At 41.9% G+C, this 27,970-nt stretch overlaps 1 protein-coding gene across 2 annotated transcripts; it reads left to right on the forward strand.

Annotated features, from left to right (window-relative positions):
* Window positions 1-2,897: 2,897 nt before the first annotated feature.
* Window positions 2,898-27,695, forward strand: SERPINB12 (serpin family B member 12). 2 transcript variants are annotated; one of them, XM_045457848.1, is made up of 8 exons: window positions 2,898-3,048; window positions 15,564-15,749; window positions 18,523-18,657; window positions 19,421-19,561; window positions 21,117-21,234; window positions 23,157-23,299; window positions 24,275-24,442; window positions 25,414-27,695. In XM_045457848.1, the coding sequence occupies exons 2-8, from the start codon at window positions 15,582-15,584 to the stop codon at window positions 25,816-25,818; spliced, it is 1,278 nt and encodes a 425-aa protein (XP_045313804.1). In that variant the 5' UTR covers window positions 2,898-3,048; window positions 15,564-15,581; the 3' UTR covers window positions 25,819-27,695. The 2 variants fall into 2 exon arrangements, with proteins under 2 accessions (XP_045313804.1, XP_045313805.1); XM_045457849.1 differs by lacking the exon at window positions 2,898-3,048 and adding an exon at window positions 7,631-7,917.
* The last annotated feature ends 275 nt before the right edge of the window (window positions 27,696-27,970 follow it).

Genomic DNA, 27,970 nt, shown 5'->3' on the forward strand with positions numbered 1-27,970 from the left:
CCCTTGCATTGTTTCCTTTTTGTGACCATGGCTCTTCTTAGGGGCTCCCATTGTCCTTGACAGTAGTAGCGACAGCCAAGGCCATTCCAGAAGCTCAGTCAGAGCCAGTAAGAAGGTGCGAAACTAAAAATCATGCTTTCTTACTTCCTGTGCAATTTTTCAGCACACCTACAAATGCTCTAAAAAATCTATTAAGAAAAGGGAGGGAAAGAGGGTGCACATTCACACTTCTTCGACAAAACTGAGTAAACGCCAGGAGGTGTTGCACGTTACAGGGTTTTCACCAGCATCGTCTGTAGAAATAGGGAGAGGGTTCTAGGATGTGGGAGAACAGAGGGCATCAGGAAGGGATTGGGTCGGTGGGGGGACACCAAAGACTTTGCTTTCTCTTCTGGCTGTGTCAAGAACAAATGTTTGTCCTCTTCATCTTCTTCTCCTCATCCTGTCCCCCTCCCTCCACTTTCAAATTAAATGCCAGGAAAACCCTGTCATTCAATTTGAGTATTCACACTGATGTCTACTGCATGGCTTTTCTAAGTGGGTTATATTCTCAAAGCACACTGCGAAACAGATGGTGGTGGAGTGGTCGTTCTCTCAGAAACCCTCATGGGGGAGGGTAGCACCAGCTGGGTAACTTCATGGATAACCCCTGTGTACACGATTTCTTTTTAGTCCAATTCTGCTCACTGATATAACTAGATGAATTGAGGCTTGTCTCCTAAGTTTTGCAATGGCATATCCTACGTACATCATGGCCGGCTGCCACTGGACATGGAGAATTGCAACAGGGGGAGGAGCCACGAGGGAAAGTACTAGAAAGGTAGGCTCCAGCTTGTCTTTGGTGTTCTCTTAGGAATATTCTGAAATTAGTTGGTCACACCATGTCCCCACCTCCACATGAGAGACCATCTGAAAGATGCTTAAAACCTGACCTGAAAGAAACTTAGCCGGTCTAAAGAGTCATTTGTCTAATTGTGCAGAGTAGTGATTGGTGTAGGAGGAGTGGTAAAGAATCCTGACCTTTTTCATGGTTCTCTCAGGGACTTTTCTTAGGAGGGAGAAGGTTTGGTTACCAGGTTTTAGGAGAAGAAAAACTGGTTAGGAAACGACAGTGTAATGGCACCTCCTTCTCTGGTGGAATTTCTGTGGAGTACATTTGACATGGTATAGTCAGGTATAAAAATGTTCGTAAATTTTATCCATTAATTCAGTACTTAGATATTTATGCTAAGGAGACCATCTGAGATTCAGATAGGCAGACTAAAACCAAATATTTTTAGTAGTACTATTTACGTCAGTTGGAAACCACCTAAATGTTGAATTAATAAAAGAATGGATGAGTAATTGATGGCACATTCACATAGTCATTAAAAGTAATTCTTATGAACAGAATTTCAAAATATGGAGACATAATTAGGGTGAAGTATTAAATGAAAAAAAAAAAGCAAGACATACAACTACAATGTAGTGAGAACTCAACTATGTAAAAACAGAATGTATAGAAAAAAAGAAAATTGTGATTTGATGGGCTTATCACTATCTTTATTTTTTATTTACATTATTAAATATCCTCAATTTTCTCAAATAACATGTATTATTTAAAATTCATTTGTAATCTCCTATCCCAAATTTCTGGCCATCTTTCTAATTCAAAGCTTTTAGCTTTTACAATTATATTCCCAGTGACCATATTATTCTGTGGGTAAAATATGACTTATGGGAACCCAATTTCATATTTGCAGCCAGTCAACTTCATAGATTGTCTGATTCTTGGTTTATAGGTTAGGAGTTCACAACTTTAACAATCCACAGGACTGCAGGGTTTTCTTTGGTAATGAGGTGAAATCTTCATTTTTGGTATAAATACAGATAGCATTTGCTCCACAAATTATGATTCTCACTGAGTCATGACTCAGGGGTGGGTTTTCATGGAACATCGAGTATACTGTCCTCAAATTACATAGAGAGGAAGGGTCTTTCTAAGGAAATTCAATGCTAGAGCTTTGCTGTAAACTGCAAAATGAATTGAACAGCCTCTAAATAGCTCAAAATTCCTCCAAGGATGTGTTATTTTCCTTAACAAAATATGAACCATATTTTGAAAAAGACCCAATGTTTTTTGATGGTGAAAGGTAATATCTGGTGAGTTTTGCAGGTGAAATAATTCCTTGGAATAGCCTTACTCAGAGACAAAGAGAAGAACCAATGGGGAAATAGGTCGGGTGAGCCTAGGGGAGAAGGAATGAGGAGCTAAGGAAGACAGAGACACAGACAGGCAACAGGAGAAATTTGTTCATTTGTTAAGTTTTGTCTGAGGTTTGAGAAGAGAAAGTAGTAGCTGGTAAGGATGCTCGGTGAGTCGTCCTAGACAGCTCTGGATTGTAACGTGACAGGGTAGGTAACAGACACACAGAGAACATAGCTTTCAATACCCGATTCTCCTCTGTCAGCGACACATTACTTCTCTTCATACTTAGCTCAGACAGTAGAGTTCTGTCGCCCTCAATCCATTTGTTGGGAGTGGGTTGGGACACACTGTGAAAAGCATTCCCTTTGGGTTTTGTGTGTTCCATTTACAAACTATGAACTCATGGAGTTTCAGAGTGCTGAAAGGTATCTAAGTTGTTTGGGGAGAATAAGGAATGGAGAGAGAAATCCAAGCCTTTCTAGCAGCGCTTTCTAAAGGCTTCCTCTGTAACCTCTGGTTTCCTGAAAATAGCAGGCTGTGAGACGACTTACAAAGAGAGGCTGTGCCAGTGGAATGTTCTATTCTAAAAGAGCGATAACAGACTTAGAGGTAATTACTTTAATTTAAAATTCATTGAGTTAATGACCATAAACGTGTGTCTTTCCCCCCACTCTGTCTTATAGGCTAACCATTGTGATTCATGGTCATAATTAAAAAGCGCATAGAATTACTTGCTCAACACCTGTCCTTACCAGTTTTCATAGGCGGTAAGCCTCGGCTGCTCCCTCCTCTGTGTGATAACTGAATTGACTTCATCAGAGCACAAACCTTCGCTGGGGACAGTTCTCACCGGCTTCCAGGTATGTCCTGGGGAGGCGCGGGCAAGCAGTTGGTGGTGCAGGTGTCTCTGAGGCCAGTGGTCGCAGCGCTGAAACTAGATGTTTGAAGATCTTTATTCCTGGCACTGGGGGGAAAGGGAGGTGTTACTTTATCATCACATTCTCCTGCTACTTTCTACTTTCACGACTGCGAGCAACTTAATGTGTCTGAGTCCTAGCTTTCCTCATTTGTCTATTAGGAAAACACTGTCTTCCTCCTTGACTTATTGGAAGAACTGAGTGAGGTAATGGATGCGGAAGGGCCTGTGACATATTAGGTCCCCTGTAAATGTTTATGACATCTAGATGCAGGTAAGACAGTCTGGGATGTAAGTTCCTTCTGCACTAGCGGTCATGAGTGCAGGGGCAATCACGTTCTTGCTCACCGGACAGCCAGTGCCTGACACATAGTAGGCACTCAGAAATAGTTATTTACTGAATGGATGTCTGGGCTATTCTTTTACTGTAGTATTCAAGGGATCTAGAGTTTTGTCTGGGGTTGAGGTCAAATCCAGATACATACTGAAAAAAAATTGTAAATGCTTATTTATTTTTGAGAGAGAGAGAGAGAGAGAAAGAGAGAGAGAGAGAGGTTGGGGGAGGGGCAGACAGAGGGGGAGATACAGAATCCAAAGCGGGCTCCAGGTCCTGAGCTGTCAGCACAGAGCCTGACACGGGGCTCAAACTCATGAATGTGAGTTCTGAGCCGAAGTCAGACATTTAACCAACTGAGCCAGCCAGGCACCCCCCCCCCCCAAATGCATATTTTTAATTTAAGAAACTGTATTTCTTATCAGTATATTATAACGTTTGTTCTATGTAAAGAGAAGTTATATATCTAAGGCTATAAAAATTTCATAGGTGTTAAAAATTATGGTGCTTTATCATTTAAAGCAAGGACTGGCAAACTTCTTAGTAAAGACCAGATAATAAATATTTTTGATTTTGCAGGCCATATGGTCTCTTTACAACTCTTCAGCTCTGCCATTATAGCTGGAAAGCAGCCACAGACAGTAGTAAATGAATGGGCACGGCTGTGTGTTTATAAAAATTTATTTATTAAAAAGAGACAGTGGGCTGGATTTAACCCAAAGACTGTAGTCTGTGAACCTTGATCAGGATGTTGAAACCCTGGTTTACAATTACGGAAGAAACAGATAGATGTCATACGGATTTTGTTAAGAAGTAAAAAAAACATTTATGCAGTACTAATTCTATGTAATTATACTAGTAATACTAACATATTGTGTAACATATTAGGGCAAGGAAGGCCGCATTGTTATTCCTATTTTTTGAATAGGTGAGAAAATTGAAGTTCAAGAGGTATTTGCTCCAGATGTCAGGCTAGTAAGATTCAGAGCGGGATCTGCACCCTCCGATCGCAAATGTGCTGCTGGTTCCGTGTTGTATTCTTCGCCATCTCGTAGCTTCGACCCTCTGCGGTCCCTGTGTCTCTGTCCCATTGGGGCAGGGAGTGGTACTGATGCCAAGCCTGGAGCCCTCGGCTTGGGATCTAGGAGAACTGAGGGCTTTTCTGGAAAAGGTGATTGATATCTTAAGAGTAACTGCAAGTGCTAAAACAAGCTTGGTGTGTTTTCATCTTTATTATCGTTGCTTTTTGTTGTTTTAGTGGTGTGTGTGTGTGTGTGTGTGTGTGTGTGTGTGTGTGTGTATTTGATTTTATATGCTGTTACCCAGGCTTTTAAGTTTGGAGGATAAAACGATGCATGTGAGGTCAGCAGTTTACTTTACGTAAAAGATCCATTTTTCATTAGATTCAAAGGCCTCTATGCTGATTATTTTCCCCAGACACATTTTGTTTCCTCGGTGATGTGATGTAAAATTAGAAGAAAAAGAGACTCTTGACAATCTTTCAAAAAGACTGCCTTTATGGCACCGGAGAATTTTAATCATATTGTGTTGCATCACCAGCTGGCAAAGACTTCGGTGAATCGTTCTGGCATTCCTGAATTTTTAATCTGGGCAGAAAATGACTAGTTAGTAACGAGTTAAAAGATTGGTTCATAACTCATGATGCGTTGTAACATACCTAGGAGGAGCCGTCCGACTCTGCCCTTGATGAAACTGTGTTCTCACAGCCTGTTGACACAGAAAGCCTTGCCAGCTTGCCTTGCAGTGTCGGGTTAGCGACCTCCAACATTCCTTCAAACTCTAGTGTAATTTGCTGACACTTTAAGTCACTGACATTAGAGAGACTGACTTTTTTCACTCACATGAGATTATTATGTATGCAAAATCGCACACGATGCTTAGCACATTGTAGGTGCTCAACGGATTCTCACATGCTCCTGAGCAATTTATTACCGTGCCTGAATATTTAGCTACATTTAGTGGCAGATTTCATCATTGCTGATTGAACAATCACACCACACCAAATTTTTAGGCTTGTAGGGTACAGTCATCTGTAGTCAGACCTTTGTTGCATTATATCGGAAGCTAAACAGGTGATTATTTGAGAGGATAAACAGATGCCATCCTAGACGAAAGATATTCAAACAAGCTTTGAATCTGCTCAGGCACCCAGAAGCCCAAAGCGATGCGAATTTCAGCGCCAATGACAACAAATGTGACAACCAGAAATCCACACCCTGGATTTAATGTAAATAGTATCTTTTTTGAAAGATGATGCTGGACAGCAGCCGTGTGAAGTACTGATCAGCTGGAATGGAGTATTAATTGATTACACGTTAAAATTTTCCAGCCTCTTGTAAGTCATAATCAATGACAAAATTCAACTGAAAAATGATGGTTTTTAGAATTTTGTGGAAAAGTTTAGAGAAAAAACCCACAAGCATTTTTTTCAAATGAAAAAAGGAAAGGAAGAGAATTAACCACATATTTGCTTTCTACACTCACTATTGATAATTGAGAGGCCCTCTCGACGATCAGTTACAGATTTCCATTGGTCAATATCGTGCCTTGTAAAACTGGCTTGTACTTACTGCATTTATACACTACCACTAGCTGCATAAGCAGCTTATATTCTCCATATAGATGTACGTACGTTATCTATAAGCAGCTTATGTTCTCCATAATGGCAATATCCCTACTTTAAAAAAGTTTTCTTTTGAATTTCTCTGTCTCATATAATCATATTTGTGGGGCTGGAGCTCTGAAATATTACTGTCTGTCAAGATGTTAGGAAAGGAAGACGAAGCTGTCAAAAAGGGAACCAGGCCAGAGAGGAGTCCTCGTTCTGTCCCTAAATCTTGTCAGTTCCACAGTTTTCACTCTTCCTAACTCTTCCCTAGTTACAACCTTTGTTCCCGATTCACCGACCCCCATGTTTATAGCCACAAACAAATCAGGACTGCAGAATGTTAGAACTAAAAGCAACATCAGAAGCTATCTGACTCAGTTTGAAACTTTGTTTTTTTTAGTGCTGGAATATATTCGCCCCATGAAAACTTTATTAGAAGGCTGATAAGAAAAAAAGGGAAAAAGGAAAGAAGGGGGCAAAGGAAGGGAAGAGGGAAGGAAAAAAGGAGGGAAGGAAGGATGGACAGAAAAGAGGGAAGAAGGAAGGAAGGGAGCAAGAAGAAAGGGAGGGAGGAAGGGAAAGGAAGAGAGTGAGTGTCTGGGGCTCTAAAATTCCTTGAGGAAATAAATAAGATAAAGAGATGAGCAGATCACAGGGTGTGGAGATGAAATTGGACGGACTTTCTGGAGATACTGGCACACAGTTGATCAGTTCTTAGCTTCCTAGCAAAGTAGTTTTCTTTTGGAAAGCACCCCCACCTGGTCTATCAGTAGATCTTGATAATTTCCATCCTCTGATTGGTATTCAGCTATTCTAGTTGATAAATTAAATAGTAACCCCCATTTCCACCCCATGGCTGCTGCAGGAAAGAAAAAGAACATTGAGAATAGCTTAACATACATTTTGCAGTCAAAAAAAGGTTAGAAAAATATAGAAATGGGAGTATAAGAGAATGTCCAAGATAATGGTTATATGAAGTATAATAGTTCTCTTCTTCTCCCTCTAGTATAGGAATTTGGGTTGAAAGGTATAGGTCAAATGAGGCATCTCAAAAGAGACCCAACTGGAAAAAGCATAGAAAATACAAACACAGTAAGTTAAGGGGAGCCTGAATGGCTCAGTCAGTTAAGTGTCTGACTCTTGGTTTCAGCTGGGGTCATGATCTCATGGTTTGTGGGTTCAAGCCCTGAGTCAAGCCCTGCGTCTCATGTCAGGCTCTGTGCTGACAGCGTGGAGCCCGCTTAGGATTCTGTCTCTCCCTCTCTCTTTGCCCCTTCCCTGCTCTCTCTCCCTCTCTCTCTCTTTCTCAAAATAAATCAATACACATTAAAAAAATAAGCATAGTAAGTTAAATATTTTAGTGGAAAGCATAGAAGGTTTAAATTTGTTTGAAAATACATATACCACACACTTCTCTTTTTTGTTCTCTTTAATCAATCAATGACAATTTTACCCTGGATTCCCAAGGCTCTTGAAAAAGTGCCCTCGTGGGAGGGGCAAAGTTCATATTTTTCCATTCCCGACGGGGTGTGGATTGAAACTTACCCAGCCAGCTGTTAGCAGCAACTCTGAAGGCAAGAAGGTAACTGTGAGCATTGCCTAATATCGTTTTTAACAATGCATATTGCACTGGAAAATTATTTCAAATTACAGAAAGCCAAAAGAGATTTGGCTGAAGCCAAAGGATGTGCCATTTTTATTACTAAGTCAATGTCTTTTAAAAAAGAGCAGTTGGTTTTATGATGTGTTGAATTTCTTGTAAATGTGGCAATACCTGCTAGGAGGTATTAGCAACATCTGTTCTTCGGTTCATCTTCTTCGGTCCCCCTGCACCTGGTCAGCTGTCTGATGTACCTGCTTGATTTTCTTAAAATGTGGATGTTTGGATAGTTTTAAAATCTTTACATACTTGGCAGATTGTATTTTATCTTTTTGTTATTTCTGTAATAGAAAATGATGCAATATTTAGAATATCTATTTTTAAACATCACAAGTAAGATTTTTTTATTTGTCACCATTAAATATCTGAATTTTAAGCAGATTTTTGGACTGGCGGCTCATATCTATTAGCCCATTCAACTTTAGCACTGGTCTCATCCTCAGTAGCTTTTCTAAAACTACTACCTTCACCATGAATAGATTGTCAGATTGTCTATATTTTAAATAATATGAGCTTGCATTTCTCTTTTGCACCATAACTTGGAAATGCTTTTTTTTTTTTAAATGTTTATTTTTGAGAGAGAGAGAGACAGAGCGTGAACAGGGGAGGGGCAGAGAGAGGAGACACAGAATCCGAAGCAGGCTCCAGGCTCTGAACTGTCAGCACAGAGCCCGATGTGGAGCTCGAACGCACGGACGGTGAGATGTGGAGCTTGAACCCACGGACCGTGAGATCATGACCTGAGCCGAAGTCAGATGCTTAACTGACTGAGCCACCATTTCCAGCCGCCCCTGGAAATGCTTTTGACTGCATCTTTCACAACTATTTCTTTGTTTTTCCAGATTGTTTGTCATTTAGTTAGCTGTAACCAGATCTGAGTATTTATTCTAGCAGTAGACCATCTACCTGTGTAAAGTTGGAATTTCATTCTTGGGTTATTAATAATTTTGTGGACATTATGAATATCACAAGACATGAAATATTCTGGGGATATAATTTTTTCTCCCTACTATATAGTAAACAACAATTTCCCCCAAGATTTTTTTTGGGGTGTTGGAAAACCTATCTTGTCTAAACTTTTATATTTTCACTGTAAAGGAAACCAATTTGCACAAGTGAACTATTCCTAAAACAGTAGAAAGTTAATCAAAAGTTGATTCTGCTATGTAACATCTTTATTGATTATAGGTGCCTGCAGAATGTATGCAGAGTGAATATGAAATACAGAATTATCATCTAATATTTCAAACATTCGAATTATTTGCAATGAAAAAGGGGCAGATGTTAGCAAATAAATCCATAAAAGCTTATTAAGTGCTCTTATTGTGCCACGATTTATATTCTTTACTGATGGGGTACAAAGATGAATATAAAACACGGAACCTGCCTGGAAGAGAATTATGCTTTGGAAGCAAAGACAGAAATATAAAAAAATAATTCACCTCACAGCATGATAAGGGAAACAGAAATATGAATGTCGTGTGTTTAATATCTTTATACCTCTGCTATAATTGCAAGATTAGAAAGCACGAGGAAAATAAAGACAATTGATTTGTCAATAGTGTGAGAGAAAAATTCAAATTTATTGTTGCGACTGCAGAATGTCATTAATGATGCCGGATTGTCTTCCCTCTGCACGATAACTTTGAATTTGAGAACCCAAGTGCTTTTGCTTCATTAGAGGTTAAATAACGAATCACTTATTTGGAAAGAACTGTAGGCAAAAACATGGTGATATTCTTATTGATATCAAAGTTAGTTTTTCCTTTTTCTCCTGAATAAAAATTGCCAATTAGCCCCTGCCTTTAAAGTTATGGTGATATGGTAGGAGGTGATACTGGGGACAGTAAGTACGAAATGACCTAAGTCAGGTCTAATTTGGGATAAAGTTGTTTGCAATCACGAAGTTCCCGTCTATTTCTATGACACAATTGCATGGATTTTAATGCAACGTGTGGGAGATTTTTAAGTAATTGTTCAGTGTAGAGAAGCGATCTCTCAGCAGATTAGAGGAGTCTTGGAAGGACGCACTGGAGCTCGAGATGTTCCTTGGCAGAGAGGTTGGTCAGAGCAGTGCTGATGGATGCCCAGTGGTGGCCGCTGGTCAGAGACACCAATGAAACCAATAATACGTGTTTAATTATTTTGTTATCCTTATTTTACATTATTATTTTCTTATTTATTAGAAGAACATCTTCCTGTCATGAAACTATGTGGTGGGTTAGTCGAGCCATGGTCCTGCGGAGCACAGGATTATCTGCTCCAATGGCAGCGCATGGTGTAGGAAGAAAGACAGTGGCTTTGATGTTGGACTGAACGGCCAGATTTGTAGACCAGCTGTGTCACTTAATGATTGGATTTAAAATGAAGATAATTTCTAACTTACAGGGTTGTTGAGAATTAGAGACGTTTGTGAAATGTCATGCATATTGTAGGCGAATTAAATGGTAGCTATTATTATAAAGTCGTCATAGGTGGGATAGTATTAATTCCTTGAGCTGAATAGATTTTTGAAGGACCTTACTATTTTAAAGATTATTTCAACTCTGTTTGGAAATAATGATGACTGAAGTAAATTATGTACAAGTTTTTCAAGTTTTGGAGTATTAAGAAGCAGCTTACATCAGCAATCAGCCTTTGGGCTTAGACTTAGCTGAACTAACTTCTTTGTGTGGTAGATGTTTTCCAGAGCGGATGTAAAGAACCTCCTGTTAATGCTTAGGGAACATCCTAATTGCATCTGGAGACTACATTTCATTGTCAGAAGTTAGTCTTCAATTTTCAATAGCATCCTGGTTCTTGTGTTAAACACAAATAAAGTTGCAGTGTCTGAAAATTTGCTGCCATGCTTAGTAATACATCTGCAGTACATTTTAAAATAATTACACTTTAGAGGGGCGCCCGGGTGGCTCAGTCGGTTAAGCGTCCGACTTCAGCTCAGGCCATGATCTCACAGTTCATGAGTTCGAGTCCCAAGTCGGACTCTGTGCTGACAGCTCAGAGCCTGGAGCCTGCTTCAGACTCTGTCTCCCTCTCAGAGCTCATGCTCTGTCTCTGTCTCCTTTAAAAATAAATAAACATTAAAAAATTTTTTTAAGTAAAATTAAACTTTAAATATATTTATATTTTATGTATAAATATATATACATACATCAGTATATAGAAAAGTCATATATAACCGTATTATTATGGACCCTTCCTGTACAGCTTCTTTCACTCAACATTGTATTGTGAGATCCATGTTACTATGGGGTGACTAGAGTTCACTCAGACCCACGGGTGTGCGTATTCCGTTGTAGGACTTGTAACCCACAAGCTGTTTATCTTATTGATGATGGACATTTGGTTTGCTTCTGAGTTTGGGCTGTGACAGAAGTGTTTTTTTTTTTTAATTTTTTTTTTTTCCCAACGTTTATTTATTTTTGGGACAGAGAGAGACAGAGCATGAACGGGGGAGGGGCAGAGAGAGAGGGAGACACAGAATCGGAAACAGGCTCCAGGCTCTGAGCCATCAGCCCAGAGCCTGACGCGGGGCTCGAACTCCCGGACCGCGAGATCGTGACCTGGCTGAAGTCGGACACTTAACCGACTGCGCCCCCCAGGCGCCCCCCAGAAGTGTTTTTATGAATGTATTTGTGCACACAGTTTTTTAAATCTGAAAATGATTTTGCATCTCTGGAAAATATCTGTTATGGTTACATTTTAGTATGATGATGATTAGATCTCTACTGTCCATTTATTGGTAAGTTGGTCCCACTTGTAAATCCAGTGGATTTGGAGACTGGTTTAGTCCTACTGTTTTCAGATTAGTACTGATGTAAAGGGGTTTTTGGTAAGGACAAGAAAACTGACCTTAGAGTTCTTTTTATTTTACTTTATCTTTTGTTGTGACAACATGACATGACTTTTACTGCCCACCAAAGCTTATCTCTAGTGAATAAAAACAGTGTTAAGTGGACTTAAAAATGTTAACAGTATTATATTTTTAAATTGGCTGTTTGAATATTATTAGGATAATATTCAAATAAGTCTTGATGAGGGCTGTTTAAAATTTTTTTCCTACATAATACTCTTTTGCTTTTTCCATTTCATTGTGTGAATTAATACCGTATTCTCCTATCTATGCTCTTATATCCCCACTGGAGCTGCTTCTAATGTAGTACATGCTCTATCAGAGGGTGGATTTCTCAGAGGCAGAAATTGGGTCTCATTCATTTCATCCTTTGATGTGTCATCACTGCCCCCCAATGGGAGAACTTGATAAATGTTTAAAGAGCAATTAGGTCACTGTCAAATTTGGCCAGTTTCTGATTGAAAAACAAGCAAAACAACAACAGCACTCCAAAGGTAATTACCAGATGCCATTTTAATAAAGTTGTTATTATTTATTTATTTCCATCCCGATGAGTTAGCATATAGTGCAATGATGATTTCAGAAGTAGATTCCACTGATTCATCTCTATGTATAACACTCAGTGCTCATCCCAACAAGTGTCTTCCTTAACGCCCCTTACGCATTTAGCCCATCCTCTCACTGATAACCCCTCCAGCAATAAAGTTATGTTTCTATATTTTAGAGTTTTCTATAACCCCAGGCAAGATTTTCCTATAATAAATGCTCACCTCTAGTCATCTAACATATACTGCGACTTTCAGGCTGGTTTTCCATTACTACCATTCTCACTTCTCCCTTGGAAGGCGGGGCAGAATTAAAGCTCCATAGACTCTCATGGAAACTCAGAACCAGTCCACGGGGTAGAAGCAGATAAGGCTCAGAAAAGGGACTTGTTGCTGGGGGAGAACATGATAGTATTTGGAGCCAGGTTGGGAAACTCCTGAGACAAAATTTAGCATGGGCTCCTCGTTCTTTATGCACCAATGGCAGAGAGAGTTTGAGGGTGCACTGCAGCTCCCAGCATGAATAAGGGTAGCAGCAGAATTAGAAATGGGTACAAAACACTGCATGTTCCAGGAGAGAGCAGGCCTGGGCGTGGAGAGGTCATAGCCTTGCCTTTCTCCGGGCCAACTTCGTGACTGGGTGCAAATCACTTCACCGCTTCGGGCCTCGGGTTTTCTCGTCTCAAGAAGAAGGGAGTTGGCCTGCATGAGCAATCACGTCCTTTCCACAGCAGGTTAAGACTCCAGTTGTTCAGTTCCATGCATCTCGTGCCAGAAAGGAACACCCCACCCCTCTGATGCCAGAGGCACATCCACACAAAGAAACAGGGTAAAGTTGAGCAAATGGCTGGAACATTTTTTAAAGAGCCAGATTGGGATAATGCAGTTTTTAATCCAAATCTCTTCTTTTCCTTTAGTGTTGTGTCTCTAGGCTTCTTTAATAGCAATGAACAAAGAGCCAGAATATCCACTGCTTTTTCCTTTGATGCCAAATGTTTTAGTTAAATATCCACCTTGGTTATACGAACGAGGCTTTAAAAAACACCAGACTACTTTTTATCCAAAATTTTATGATTTAACGAAAGCCTGTGCAATCCCCTCAAACCAGACCACCTTGACTTTATCTGATTTCTCCACTTTCTTAGTAAATTTGTTCCTAAATGGGTAATGCCAGCCACTGTTGTAGAGTGAATATGTTGGATGTGTAGATTTCTGAGGTGTGAGGCATTACTGAATTTCCAGGCATGCTCAGGACATAGGTTTCTTGGAAAACACATAACTGAACCCAGTTTTATCAGTACAGAATGAGAAATACAAGTCATGTGCAAATTTGGCAGGAAAAAAAAACGTAAGGATAAAAATGGACTGTAAGCTGAACAAGGGGGAAAAACACCAACGTATAGTGGGCGTGTGTTTGGTCAGCCTACCCTATACTGAGGGCAACTTAGCAGAAATAGAAGCTACAGCAGAAACAGTACGTAGATTAGGCCAACGTGTGTGATTCGATTCTTCAATTCTTTACTCATCTGGTATAAAGGGACTGCCAATATCTAGCCTGGAGAGTTGTGGGGTTAAAGCTAATTGTCTGGCATATTTTATTTTATTTTATCTATTTTATTTTATTGATCTTACTTATTTTTGAGAGACAGAGACAGAGCATGAGTCGGGGAGGGACAGAGAGACAGGGAGACAGAATCTGAAGCAGGTTCCAGGCTCTGAGCTGTCAGCATAGAGCCCGACATGGGGCTTAAACCTACAAACTGTGAGATCATGACCTGAGCTGAAGTCGGGCACTTAACCAACTAAGCCACCCACGCGCCCTTATCTAGCACATTCTAAAAAAGGTATCTCATGTTATCTTTTTGAATTAGGTTTATAGACTAAAAAGGCCCATATCAAACTGGGATGATTCTAGAACCAATGTACACTGGTCAATGCAGTAACGATTTCTTAATGTTTACTATGTGCCACATGTCTGATGATAAAAAAACACAAACAAGAGGGTTCACATTTCCCTCTAGGAAATACACAATATCCATAGACAAAATGACAAAAGAAAAGACATTTCATCGGAGAGGGATGGTCCAAAGTGAGATCTATGTAAGATTTTCTTTTTTTTTCCCAATGTTTTTTAAAAATTTATTTTGGGAGAGAGAGCATGAGCAGAGTAGATAGGGGCAGAGAGAGAGGGAGAGAGAGAATCCCAAGCAGGCTCTGCACTGTCAGTGTAGAGCCCAATGTAGGGCTTGATCTCATGAACTGTGAGATCATGGTATGATCCGAAATCAGGAGTTGGATGCTTAACCGACTGAGCCACCCAGGCGCTCCTATGTAAGATTTTCTTGATACTTCTAGAATAGATTATTGTGGGGGGCAAGGAATCTATCCTCAAGGAGTCACTTCCTTATGTTGGTTCTATATCACCTGTGGTTCAGCGTAGAATTTCTAAACTCCCAACATCTTTCAAGATCAATGATCTCTTGAACAATATCAATGACTGACAGGAGCACCTCAAGTCCTACAGGCTGCATGTGGAGTGAGTCAGAAGGATGTGAGGTGACCAAGGACATGGCCCATGACAATTTGCTGGGCATTCCTCAATCCTAGCATGCTGAGGGGAGAGCACAGGCAGAAGACTGAAGCAGAACCGGGAATAGCCTGTGGAGAAGGAGGTGGAATGAAGTTTTCTTGATTGCAAACTTGACTTTGAGGACACGGTTGCCTGTAAATTTGTCTTACCTGAATAAAAGAAATTCTACCACAAAGTGGGCAGAATTGTGTCCCCCAAAGATTGGTTTAAGTCCTTATCACTGGTACCTGTGAATGTACTCTTCTTGGGAAACAGGGTCTTTGCAAATGTAATCAAGTTAAGATGAGGTCATACTGGGTTAGTGTGGGCCCTCATCCAATGACTGGTGTCCTTACAAGAAAGGGGACATTTAGACTCACACAGAAGACACAGGGAAGAACACTGTATGAAGTTGGAGGTGGAGATAAGTGATACCTCTATAAACCAAGGAACGCTGAGGGTTGCTGGCAACCACTAGAAGTTGGGAGAGAGGCAGGAAACCTTTTTCCTGACAGCCTCCAGAATGAAGTGATGCTCCCAACACCGTGATTTTGGACCTCTGGTCTCCAGAATGAAGACAGGATAAATTCCTGTTGCTTAAGCCACCTGGTTTGTGATAATTTGTTATGGTAGCTCTAGGAAACTAATTCGCACCCCTAAATGAAAACAGACTTCTTTCTGTATCAATAGCAGTATGGACATCAATATCTATGTACCAGGATGACGGTGACCTTAGTTTTCTGGCTTTTAATAACATATTGAATCATTGTATATTACTGTATCACGTGTATTTAAAATGAGAACTGTTTATTTGTTTTCCTCTAATCATCATGTTCTCTTTCTCTGTTTTGTTTTGTCTTTGGTTTTAGACTATCGTCAATTTCAGGATGGATTCTCTGGTTGCAGCAAACACCAAATTTGGCTTTGATCTTTTCCAGGAGATAAGCAAAGATGATCACCATAAAAACTTCTTCTTCTGTCCTCTGAGCCTCTCGGCTGCCCTTGGCATGGTCCGCTTGGGAGCCAGAAGTGACAGCGCACAGCAGATAGACCAGGTGTGGATCCAGTATCTCTAGGTCCACTCCCAGGGTCATACCCTAGTTCCTCCTTGGCAAGCCAAGCTGTTCCCGAGCCTGGGGCTTGAGTGGGGAGCCTGGTCTGCCCCAGAGCTTTCATTTACACCCTGCCTTGCGTTCTCTTCAAGGCTCAATTAAACCTCTGCCTCCGGTATGACACTTTTCCAGCCTCCACAGTCTGATAGCCGTTCTTATTCGTCTTCTCCGTTTCTGTCTGTCTGCATGTCTGTCCCACTTTCTCTCCATAGTTATCCATACCGATACTGCTAGCAATATATATTTTTTTTAATTTAGAGGAAGAGAGAGAGAGAGAAACACCACAAACCGGGAAGGGATAGAGAGAGAGGGAGAGACAGAATCCCAAGCACGCTCTGTGCCATCAGCGTAGAGCCCAATGTGGGGCTCGAATTCACAAACGATGAGATCGTAACCGGAGATCAAGAGTGGGACGAGCCACCCAAGTGCCCCACTGCTAGCAATATTTTTTAATGTATGTACGTGTTTTCTTTCTTTCCATAAATAAATATTTAGTAAGCCCCAGTTACATATCTGGTGGCTAAAGATCATGGCATCCTCCTTGACTCCTCTCTTTCTCTCTCACTTGTCATCAAATTCCAACAGGCTTTCCTCTCTATACACAACCAGAACGCAGGCACTCCCCACTGTCTCCCTGAGGTCTGACCACCACCATCCCTTATGGATACAATTTCCTCATGGGCTTCCTTGTTTCTGCTGATGGTCTGTTCTCAACCCAGCTGCCAGAAGGATCCTTTGAAAACCTCAATCAGATCCTGTTTCTCATGTGCTCAAAACCCGGACTTCTGATTTCACTAATGATAGAAGCTGGAGTCCTTACAGTGGCCCATGAAGGTCTGGTACCTGAATCCAGACAACCAGGTGACTCCCTCTCTCATCCTGTCCCTCCCCACTCCTCCAGCCACACTGTCATTCAGAGTCCTTGGGTAAGCCGTGCCTACTCATGTCTTAGGGCTTTTGCTCCGTTCCCTTTGCCTGCTGGCTCTCCTCCCCCCACTCCCCCACCCCAGATATCTGATCTATACTTTGCTTTCTCCTTCAAGTCTTTGATCAGAGTTTACCTTCTCAACCAGGCCTACCTTGCTTGACTAGACCAGCAGTCTAATGCTGCAGACTGGCCCCCAACCCTGTAAAATTCCCTCTTACCTTAGCTACTTTCCCCCTACTTGGCACTTCTCATCTTCTAACATACTGCATACAGTAATCATTACTATGTGCATTACTTTTCATATGCTTCCCCCTCTAGAAGATGATCTCCCAGATGGTGAAGATCTTTATCCTAGAATAGTACTTGGCTTATAGTAGCCATCCAATATAAATTTGTAGAGTGAATGAATGAAAGTGACAAGAACAACTCCCCAGATAAACTATAGGCTCCTGAGGTGGGTCTTATAACTTCCCTGGATCTAGCATCCAACACAGAGGTTATATGGGAACCCAGGCCCATACGGAGGAGCTGAATTCTTGGATTAAGGTAGAATGTGTCTGAGCTCATCCTGCTTTATGCGTTTACTTTGATTTGGAATATTATGCCATCAGCAAAACTTAGCTTTAGAGTGTGGTTGGCACCCTCCACGTTCAGTTTCAGATGTTTTTTCTCCAGGCCCTTGGGTTTCACCCTGCTCAGCAAAAGTGTCCTGGGCAGGGCAAGGCATGCATTTGTCTCCTGCCTTTCTGCACTGCTCTGGGTAACTTGTCTTTTGCTGTCCTCACTTGCTTGATTGGTTGGAAGGTCTAGATCAGTGCTAACAAAAATATAATTCAAATCCCATATATAATTTAAAAAGTTTTAATAGCCATACTAAGAAAGTAAAAAGAAATAGGTGCAACTAATTTTAATAATGTATTTGATTTTATTTAACCCGATGCATCCAAAATATCTTATCAACATGTAATCAATTAAAACTTTAAATGAGATCTTTTACTTTTTTTTTTCATGCTAACTCTTCAAAAATCCAATGTGTATTTTACACTAACAGTCTGACTAGCTCAATAGCCACATGTGGTCTCATGGATACCTCCAAATTCGTTTAGTTTGGTTATATTCATTCTTTTTAAAAAATTTTTTTAAATCTTTTAAAAGTTTATTTATTTATTTATTTTGAGAGAGAGATCAGGGGAGGGGCAGAGAGAGAAGGAGAGAGAGAGAGAATCCCAAGCAGGCTCCTCACTGCCAGAGCAGAGCCTGATGTAGGGCTCAAACCCATGAACCTTGAGATCATGACCTGAGCTGAAATCAAGAGTTGGACACTTAACCAGCTGAATCACCCAGGCACCCCTCTTTTTTCTTTTTTTTTGAAATTTTTGCTTATTTTGACAGAGAGACAGAAAGAGAGCACGATTGGTGGGGAGGGGGTGGGAGGGCAGAGGGAGACTCCCAAGAGGGCTCTGTGCTCTCAGCTCAGAACCTGACATGGGGCTCAAACTCATGAACTGTGAGATCATGACCTGAGCCAAAATCGAGAGTTGGATGCTTAACCGACTGAGCCACCTGGGTGCCCCTGGTTACTTTCATTCTTAAATGCAGACCCAGGAGATAGCATGCAGTTTCCTTTCCTTCCATTTCACAGCCAAGTAAAACATCCACTATTCTTTAAACTATTGTTGTTTGACCACGTAATCATCGTCCCTGTGACACTGTAAAAATGTTGCTGAAGCTATTCAGACTTCCTGCTGTTCGTACTGTCTGAAAGACCCCGTAATCGCCATCATGCAGGTGCTACACTTCAATGAGTTTTCCCAGAGTGAAACAAAGGAACCTGATCCCTGTCTGAAAAGGAAAAACCCAGAAGAACTCGCTGATGGCTCTCTGAAGGGGCAGAAGGAAACAAGGGGGTCTCTGACTTTGCAGGTGAGCCACCACAGACCCCTTCCCCTCTTCTTCTGAACCACTCATCCTGGCTGTGCTATATTTGGCAATGGTTTCTTATTCCCAAACATTACGTTGTGGCCATCATCGTCAGCAACAATAGCAATAACCCCATATGACCTCCAGTTCCTTTCTGATTATGTATCTCAGATGTTGTTGGCTATCAGCCAGTTTTCTCAAGAGTAGGATCTGGTATCTTCTGCTCATGAGAAAGACGATTAGATCAGAACCCCATTACGCACCTAGTTGTACAGGCCACAGGTCCCCAGGATGGAGCATGGTTGAAGATGAAGGGTGGTAAGGGGCGTGGATCCGCTGTGGGAGTCTTACCCTCTTTCTCCACTTTTGCCTCTTGTGTTTCATGCTGAAATCTCCTGACACGCGAAGCTTTTACTGGTTGTCTCACAGCAGGAGTGGGAAAGATATTCTCCAGGTTATCCATCCTCATACCTTAGAAAGTTTAAGAAGAGGGTGGAGAGAAGATGGTCTTTCTTGTATCTTTTTGAATATAAAGAAAAGTAATGTGCACTGATCTCAAGTGTAGTGTGCACTGCTGAGTCCCCAGATGTATTGTTCCTGGATGACCTTGATACCAAGTGGGAGCCATGATCATCTCTTGGGACCACTTCCTGGCTTCTCTTCCTCTCAGATTGCTCCCCCCACATGGTAACACAGTGAAATGACGACGTGCCTTAGTGGCATTTCATCCCCCTGACGAAACGACATTTTTTTCTTCTTTTGTTAGGCTGAGTCTTCCAATGACGACAGTGGACTGCTCAGTTGCTACTTTGGGCAGCTTCTCTCCAAGTTAGACAGGATCAGAGTTGATTACACCCTAAGCATTGCCAACAGGCTTTACGGAGAGCAGGAATTCCCCATCAGTCCGGTGAGTTCGGTATGGCTGGTGATTAAAACTATCATATAGCATACTAATTAAAAAAATCAGTGAGTAGCTGGATTACTCATCTGCCATCTGGAACACAGTCCTCTCTGTCAGGAGGATGTGCTGTGGACTGGTGGGCTGTCTGGGGCCCACCTCTTTCTCTCCCACACCTTCCATTGCCCTCCTCCCAGTTTTCAACTTGAGCAGTTTATGAGGCCAGTGCTGGTGGGCGGAAAGAGGGTCATGTAACTAATAGCTTTTGGAGCTTTTTGGTAATGGCCTTCCTTCCTGTGACTGTCTTTCCCCGTGAAGATGCCTAGTAGATACACTTGGTAGGTCCTCTTCCGGCCCCTCCCCAACCCCCACCAACACTTCTCTAAAATCACCTTTCATACCGCGATCAGGACACCCCTCAATAAAATTGTATGCACCTATCAGCAAAATGGTGTAGCAGAAGGAGACTGCATTTGGAGCCAAAAAGGTGCTTGGCTTGTCTCCCTGGCTAAGCAGTGTATGTGTAGAGCAACACGCCTCTGAGCCCTGGCTTCAATTTCCTCTGTCACCACTGGAAGGAGCCACAGACTTAGCAATAAACTTGAGGGGTGTGACCACAGGCAAATGTGTGATACAGTTGGCTAGGCTGGCCTCGTAAGGGGGCAGGCTGAGCACACTTTAGCCAAAATAAGTATGTTTTCTTACAATGGAAATGAGATTTTATATACTGATTTTTCTTTTAAACTAGCTGTATTGAGGTATAAATTCACATATCATATAATCCACCTATTAAAAATGTACACACCAGTGGTTTTGGTATATTACCTTATAACTTTTAAAAAATTGTGGTAAAATAGAACATAAAAGTTGATATTTTAACCATTCTTAAAAAATATTTATTTTGAGAGAGAGAGAGAGAGAGAGAGAGCATGGAAGAGGCAGAGAGAGAGACAGAGAGAGAATCTCAAGCATGCTCTGCACTGTCAGCACAGAGCCCCATGCGGGGTTCAAATTCACCAACCATGAGATCATGACCTGAGCCAAAATCAAGAATCAGATGCTTAACCGACTGAGCCATTCAGGCGTTCCTTAACCAGTTTTAAGTATACAATCCAGTAAACTTGATTACATTTACAATGTTGTGTAAGCATCATCTGATTTCCAAAATGCTTTTATCATCCCAGAAACTCTAACTAGTAAGTAAGGTTTTAATTCTTAAAAATAGAGGAATGTTATATAGTTAAGTCTCTCAAGTTACTTGATATTCATGTTGCAACATCTCCACAAATGGGATGTCCAAGGTAAAGGGTATCTGGTAGGAAAGGCTTGTGCCCTTGTAACTGTGGACTGCTTCATGAACAAGCACTCTGTATCCTAAATTGTCACCACAATGAGTGAAATGCCACTGGCTAATTAAGAGTGGGGACAGCTAGAGACGACACACATCCTGTTTAAATGACTGGGCACATCTCTCTCATTAGGCTTCTCCTGACTGCCTCACTCCTAACTGTTAGCACAGTTATCTGATTTCATTGCACTATTTCCCTTTATTTCAATTTAACAGGAATACTTAGATGGCGTGATTCAATTTTACCACACAACCATTGAAAGTGTTGATTTCCGGAAAGACACCGAAAAGTCCAGACAACAGATTAACTTTTGGGTTGAATCTCAGTGCCAAGGTAAGAAAGACCAAACACATTATGGCTGGTATTCCTTTCCATTTAAAAGGAGAAAAGTCAGCCTGGTTTCTCACATGGCTAGTCTGTCAAGGCCAAATGCTCACAAACATGGGCCATGTTCAAAGCCTGTTTTGCAGGTGCAAAGAGTCAAATGCTTAGATGCTATGTTACTTACTGATGCTTATTTGCTCCATCATAAAAGGTAAAATCTTTTCAGGCAAGCACATGCCAGCAGGATGTTAACTGTTTCCATTTAAAAAAAAAGTTTAGTAGAAAGATTGTGAAGAGAATCTAGTTATTCAGAGGGAAATGGAAATGATAAAATCTCAATTTTTATCAACGCTTCACTAAGTACATAGGTGTTTTCTGGGTGAAGGGGGTTTAGAGCTAGTGATGAATAGTGAAACTATGGATTCGATGTAAAATGGAGTAAGTTTAAAAAAATTTTTTTATATGTTTATTTATTTTTGAGAGAGAGAGAGACAGAGTGAGAGCGAGGGAAGGGCAGAGAGAGAGGGAGACACACAATCAGAAGCAGACTCCAGGCTCTGAGCTGTCAGCACAGAGCCCAAAGTGGGGCTAGAACTCACAAACCATGAGATCATGACCTGAGCTGAAGACAAACACTTAACCGACTGAGCCACCCAGGAGCCCCTGGAATAAGTTTTTAAAGTTTATTTATTTTGAAAGAGAGAGAGAGAGAGAGAGAGAGAGAGAGAGAGAGAGAGAATCCCAAGCAGACTTTGCACTGTCAGCACTAAGCCCAAACCCAACCAACCGTGAGATCATGACTTGAGCCAAAATCAAGAGCCAGACGCTTAACTGACTGAGTCACCCAGGTGCCCCCAGAATAATTTTTTAATGCGAAAATCCCCTGTCCAGCCTTTTCTTGGGAGGAGCACCCAAACTCCAAAATTATTTCCTCTCACTTGGTCCGCATGCCACAAAAATTCCCATTCCTTCAAGGTTCCACTCAGTTGCCAAGAGGAAAGTGTGTTCACTAAAAAAGTACATATTAAGGCATGACTATATACTTTTTCCTGGTTAGCCAACTCTTCTGGAATATTGTAAGTGTAGGTGATGTCAACGTAATCTATTATTATGGGGTTTAAGTGGAAGTCTTGCAGTAAAAAGCTCTACTCATCTTTAAGGACTCAGCATGCATTCAAATAACTGATGGTTTGGTACTTGGAGGCGGAATGGGATGGGCACTGAAAATGGATGACTGCTTGACAGCCTGGGATGTTCCAGTCTGCCTCAGGGCTGTGCTACTGTGGAAGGAGCCTAGAGCCAGAAGGCCCCAGGACTGATCTCAGCTGACCTTGCTGATTTTTGGCTGTGTAGCCTCACCTCTTGCTGGCTGTGGTTTATTCCTCTATAAGAAGGGATAACAATACCCACTTCTCGTGGTTGACGTGGGATGGAATGAAACAGCACACGCGAAAGCCCCTATCAAATAGGTTTTACGTCCTGGTCTAGCACATTTACATGCATTTTTGTTTATATTTAAACATATACACTCTGCTGTGATGAGTGCTTAAGACAGGAAGTTTCCACAATAGTTCTGTTTCTCCAGGAGGTTATAATATAATCAGGTGGCAGGGTCTACTTTGAAAAGTAAATCATGGCATAGGATAGCTGATGGCAAGTTCCAACCACAATGATTCAGTGAATCGAAGCAGACTCAGTGCTTTAGAATGGGTCCCTCCTTGGGTTGAGTGACAGTTCCTTCCCTATAACTCCCACCCTCACCTCTGCCCCCTCTGGGACGATGAATGGTGTAGTTTTCTTGGGTTCGTTCTTGAATCAGACATGCTCTATCCTTGAGGATGTTAAGTGGCATTAAGAATAATCTGTCTATGTGAATCCCTCTGACACAATTCATATGCTGGATATTCTCTGGAACCTTTTTTTTTTTTAAGGTAAAATCAAGGAACTCTTCAGCAAGGATACTATTAACAGCGCAACTGTGCTGGTTCTGGTGAATGCTGTTTACTTCAAGGCGAAATGGGAAAAATATTTTGACTGTGAAAACACAGTGGATGCACCTTTCTCTCTAAATGAGGTGTGATATTGGAACACACGGTTTTCTATATATTCTGCTCATAATTTCCACTAAGAAATTATGATTTCAGTATGTACTCTCAACTTGAAAACTTCAGGTCTGTGGGTTGCAGCATACAATATAATAAGAATATTTTGTTATTAGCAAAAATCAGTACCTGAAGTTGTTGAACATCTTGGTGCCAAGATGAGCATTTTCCACTCACTGCGCTGAGCATTTTCCACTCACTGCTTCATTTGTTTCCCAAAAACGACATTATGAAAGTGGGTGTTATTATTTTTCTCATTCTAGGAGAAATGGGGGAGGGGGAAGAATGCAAGGGTTAGGTTACTTAGCTAAATTCATGCATTAGCATTCACATCTGTGAGTATTTGTCTCAAAAACCCACGTTCCAAGCCACCAGACTGTAGAATGGAGTAAAGGGAAGGATCAGACTCCAGCCTGTCACCTGTTAGCAGGCACTGCACATCCTCATCTGTAGACTGATGACCCCGCATGTCCACAAGGTGTTTGGGATGGTGCCTTTCTGTCTGATGGAAGCCTATGGAACAAGTGTTGTTACTTAGCATTTAGATGGTTATCATTTAACCAAGGCTCCAACTGGGTGGGTCACACAGGCCAGAAAGGGCAAGATGAGGCCAAGAGACTGGGTGGTGCAGGCAGGGAAGGTAGAAAGCTGGTGGGGCTTGTTTCCACTGGCTGGACTGTAGGTAGATGCCTGGATAGACAGTTTACCAACAGGTGGGCTTGGCATCTGAAAAGCCTATTAAAACCAAGGGGAAAAAAGTGTTGGTAAAGGAAGGGCTGACTGATCAGTGGGTAGAAGACTGTTTAGGTTGGATCACTGGTGTGGCTCAGAGCCTCTGGTGAAGACCCTTCTCATCGTAATGGAGCCCTGTTTTCAGGGGTGATGGGGCCGTGTGAGTCTGTGAGCTACTCTGGCAGTCCTGTGACTTGCCATCTTGTCCACTACAGAATGAAAAGAAGACCGTGAGGATGATGAATCAAAAGGGCCTATTTAGGATTGGCTTCATAGAGGAGCTGAAGGCACAGATCCTTGAAATAAGGTATACCAAGGGGGCGCTCAGCATGTTTGTCCTGCTGCCGGCTTTCTCTGAAGATAACTTGAAGGGCCTGGAAGAGGTAAGTCTTCACTTTCAAGTGTCTACGAAATATTTCATTGTAGATCTTTGGAGAGCAGCCCAAGTTACCATTTACTGTCCTGAGGAAGGATGGCACCTTGGCTCTCAGAGATACCAAAGAGTATATAAGAATCTGAATTCGTGGAGATAGGTCTTCCTCTGGTGTTTAGAAAAGAACAAATACCAAAAAGGTTGGCTAAGACTTTCCTCTCCAATCTCATAGTCTTCTACAATCTCCGGACCTATGAATCCTTTTCTATGAATTACCTGACTTCTGGTCTCTTGCTCAGACTATTTTGCTATGGCTCACGGAACGACCCTTTAGCTGAACTCTGTTTTTGGGTGCATGTGCCTTGACAGAGAGGAGATACTGATACCAGAATAGATTGCTTGTGAGGTGGGGAAGCCTGGCTACATATTGTTCCATGTGGGAGAGAAGGAGACAGAGGAAGAGAGAAAGTGAGAGAGAAATACCTGGAGAGTGACTGCAATAATAGCCATTATTCAAAATTTATTGTGTGCCAGCACTATGTTAATTCCTTTACATACATTATCTTGTTCAGTCCTTGCAAGAGCCTAACGGCATTATTTCCGTTTTATAGAAGAGGGGGTTGAACTTCACAATGTCAAGGCTTGGCACCCAACTTGGTCAACTGAGCTTTGCTGGGCTTCGGCACCCAGACACCAGTCTGTCAGACACCAGAGGAGAGAAAGCTTAGTGTGGGGAAAGGTTAGGGAGGGAGCAAGGGCCTTCGACACCAGAGGACAAAGAACTCAAACTGTCTTGTGACTTCTAAAGAGGAAAGAGACTTGCTTGGAGGAATTGAAATGAAACAGGAGTATTTTGAGGCTTAGGAAAGAAACTCAAAGATTGCTACTGGCTGTTGAAATAGACTCAAGCCCTTGAAGTAATTGGGGCATCCTTTTCAGGCTTATAATCTGACGCTGAACATTATCTTCTCCCTCTTGTAGCTTGAAAGGAACATCACCCATGAAAAAATAATGTCCTGGAGCAGCTCGGAAAATATGTCAGAAAAACCAGTAGCCGTCTCCTTCCCACAGTTCACCCTAGAAGACAGCTATGATCTGAATTCTATTCTACAGGGCATGGGCATCACGGATATCTTCGAGGAAAGGAAGGCTGATCTTACTGGCATCTCTCCAAGTCCCAATTTGTACCTGTCAAAAGTTGTCCATAAAACCTTTCTGGAGGTGGATGAAAATGGCACCCAGGCAGTAGCCGCCAGTGGTGCGGCCAGCATGGAAAGGTCCATACCATCCTGGGTGACGTTTAATGCCAATCACCCTTTTCTCTTTTTCATCAGACACAACAAAACCCAAACCATTCTCTTCTATGGCAGGGTCTGCTCTCCTTGAAAGGAGCATGCTTTCTAGTGCCTGGGGCCTGGAAGAAAATGGCAGTATAGTCTTCCCCTGGCGAAATGTGTGCATTTGTGTTCTTGCTAATATCCAAAGCTGATGGAATCCTATCACAGCTCCATGCTCTCTTCCTCCAGCCACTGGCTCGTGTGTGTCCTGATCCTTCTTTCACCCTGTAGCTGACTTTTAACTATGTGCATTGGTATCAAAGGCCCTTGCTCCCTCCCTAACCTTTCCCCACGCTAAGCTTTCAAGAATATAATTCACCCTCTGTCACGGGCAGGTCAACATAATGGGGATGGTACTGACTTTAAGTTCCCTACCTCGTTATGAAGAAATTCTGAAAGTCCAAATCATTAGACCACTTCTAGGAGATGACAAACTCAGAAACCACTTTAACATGCGTGGCAAGAAGAAATGTTTAAGTGGAATGTGTTTTGGAAGCTCAGCTCTATTTCTATGGCTATTAAAACCATGGCCGGTCGCTGGGCAAGATGCCCTGCCTCTTTCTCGCCCATCTTCTTCTACTGCCTGGAAGATGCCCTGTGAGGTGCTTCTCATCTGGCAGAAAGTGGGGCCTGGGGTGGATTTAAGTGGGAGCTCAAGACATAAGCCTGCCCTGACCAGCACTCATTCTGTGCAGGAGGATGGTGTTTGTTTTGTGAATCTGACGTTGACCCAGGAGAACCGCAGTGCATTTAAAAATTAGTCCCGGCTTTCCTTATCGAGTCTCCTAGGCCATTGTCATGAAGCACTGTCCTCTGTGTCTTCTTCACCCCCTTCCTCAGAGAATTCTCCTCTGTAGTTAACCCTAAATACTCAGCATGCAAGGTGGGGGAGGGGAGCACTGCCCTTACTGCTGACTGCTGGGCTCCCCGTCCCCCTATCTCTGTAGTCTGGCCACCTGGAAATAGACCTGTTTCTTCCTGGAGACCTCATGCCTGGTTACAACCTGAGAGCAGGCCTGGGTCTGGGAATGATGCATGTAGAAACCTTTGTCAGGAAGGCCCTTGGCTTCGTATCAGGCTCTAGTCTACTGAAAGCCTGATGCCTGAGTGTTCAAGGGTCCAGGACCCGGGACCTTAATCCCCTGATACATCTGTGGGAATTCTTATTCTTGGCCTTAGCAGAATGCTCTGGAATGACTACTAACAATGCCTAACTCAAAGACCTGGACAGTCATTAGAGCTCCGTTTCCCTGCCCTGCCCTATGGCTCCCTCTTCCCAGTTGCCACTGTGTTGGATAAGTGTGGCTGTATCAGTTTTTGTAGGGGAAGGCAGGCTAACTTCGCCTGCTGTCATGCGGGCCCCCTCTGCCCACTTCTCATCTACATTAATGGTTTCTTTGTGCTGTGAACAACTAGTTCCATGTTCTCCATGCAGTCTTTTCATTGCCCAAGGTTGTCTGTGGTACACAAATTCCTCATTGATTATGTGAGACAGTGTGTGGTGGCTCCTCCAAGTCCTTTCCACGGAACGCACGTCTCCTGGGTCAAGTTTATGTCAGATAATTGGATACAAAGTCTCTTCTGTGGTTCCATTTGGGGTTGATGTTTTGATGACTCTGGGCCTGATCTGGTATCACTGCTGGATACTGAGTTGGATAACTATGGCCCCCATGAAGGTTTGGCACTGTCTGGCATTGCTTATGTTTTTGTTCTTTCCCTTGATAAACACATCTTCTCATTTGTATTGGGGTTTCTCAGAATTTTAATCACAAAGGGAAAATGTAACTATTTACAAAAATGAGAAAGAGTGAGATTCTTAAACTTTTCTGTAAATCAGTAAATATATTCTTTACTAATCTTCGATTGATTAAAATGTCTCTTCTTAGTAAATAAAGCACTTTGTCGTTAGTTAAAATATGTGCAACATGTTATATGCCAGCTGACTTTTTTAGTGACAGAGACCTAACTTGAAAATTTTTTTCATCCAAAAATATAGAAATACACAATCTACAGAACTAACAATTCATCTCAATTATGTAGGAAAGATATATCTTGTGCCAGGAAATCTTTCCCACCTTTCCACCATGCTTACATATGAAGGCATACACAAAAGATGAAGGCTTACAACAGCTCTAAAACCTGGGAGTGACAGCCAATGGATCATCAAATTTGGAAGACATTTCTGCTGACTACAGGTTAAG

This window comes from Leopardus geoffroyi, chromosome D3, assembly GCF_018350155.1.
Source record: "Leopardus geoffroyi isolate Oge1 chromosome D3, O.geoffroyi_Oge1_pat1.0, whole genome shotgun sequence".
Taxonomy (NCBI): domain Eukaryota; kingdom Metazoa; phylum Chordata; class Mammalia; order Carnivora; family Felidae; genus Leopardus; species Leopardus geoffroyi.

Bases quoted from the DNA above. Each gene is read 5' to 3' on its own strand.
- SERPINB12 (XM_045457848.1), top strand. From the start codon at position 15,582: ATGGATTCTCTGGTTGCAGCAAACACCAAATTTGGCTTTGATCTTTTC. The intron at 21,235-23,156 runs GTAAGAAAGACC...TTTTTTTTTAAG, and splicing joins GGTTGAATCTCAGTGCCAAG to GTAAAATCAAGGAACTCTTC. The intron at 24,443-25,413 runs GTAAGTCTTCAC...TCCCTCTTGTAG, and splicing joins ACTTGAAGGGCCTGGAAGAG to CTTGAAAGGAACATCACCCA.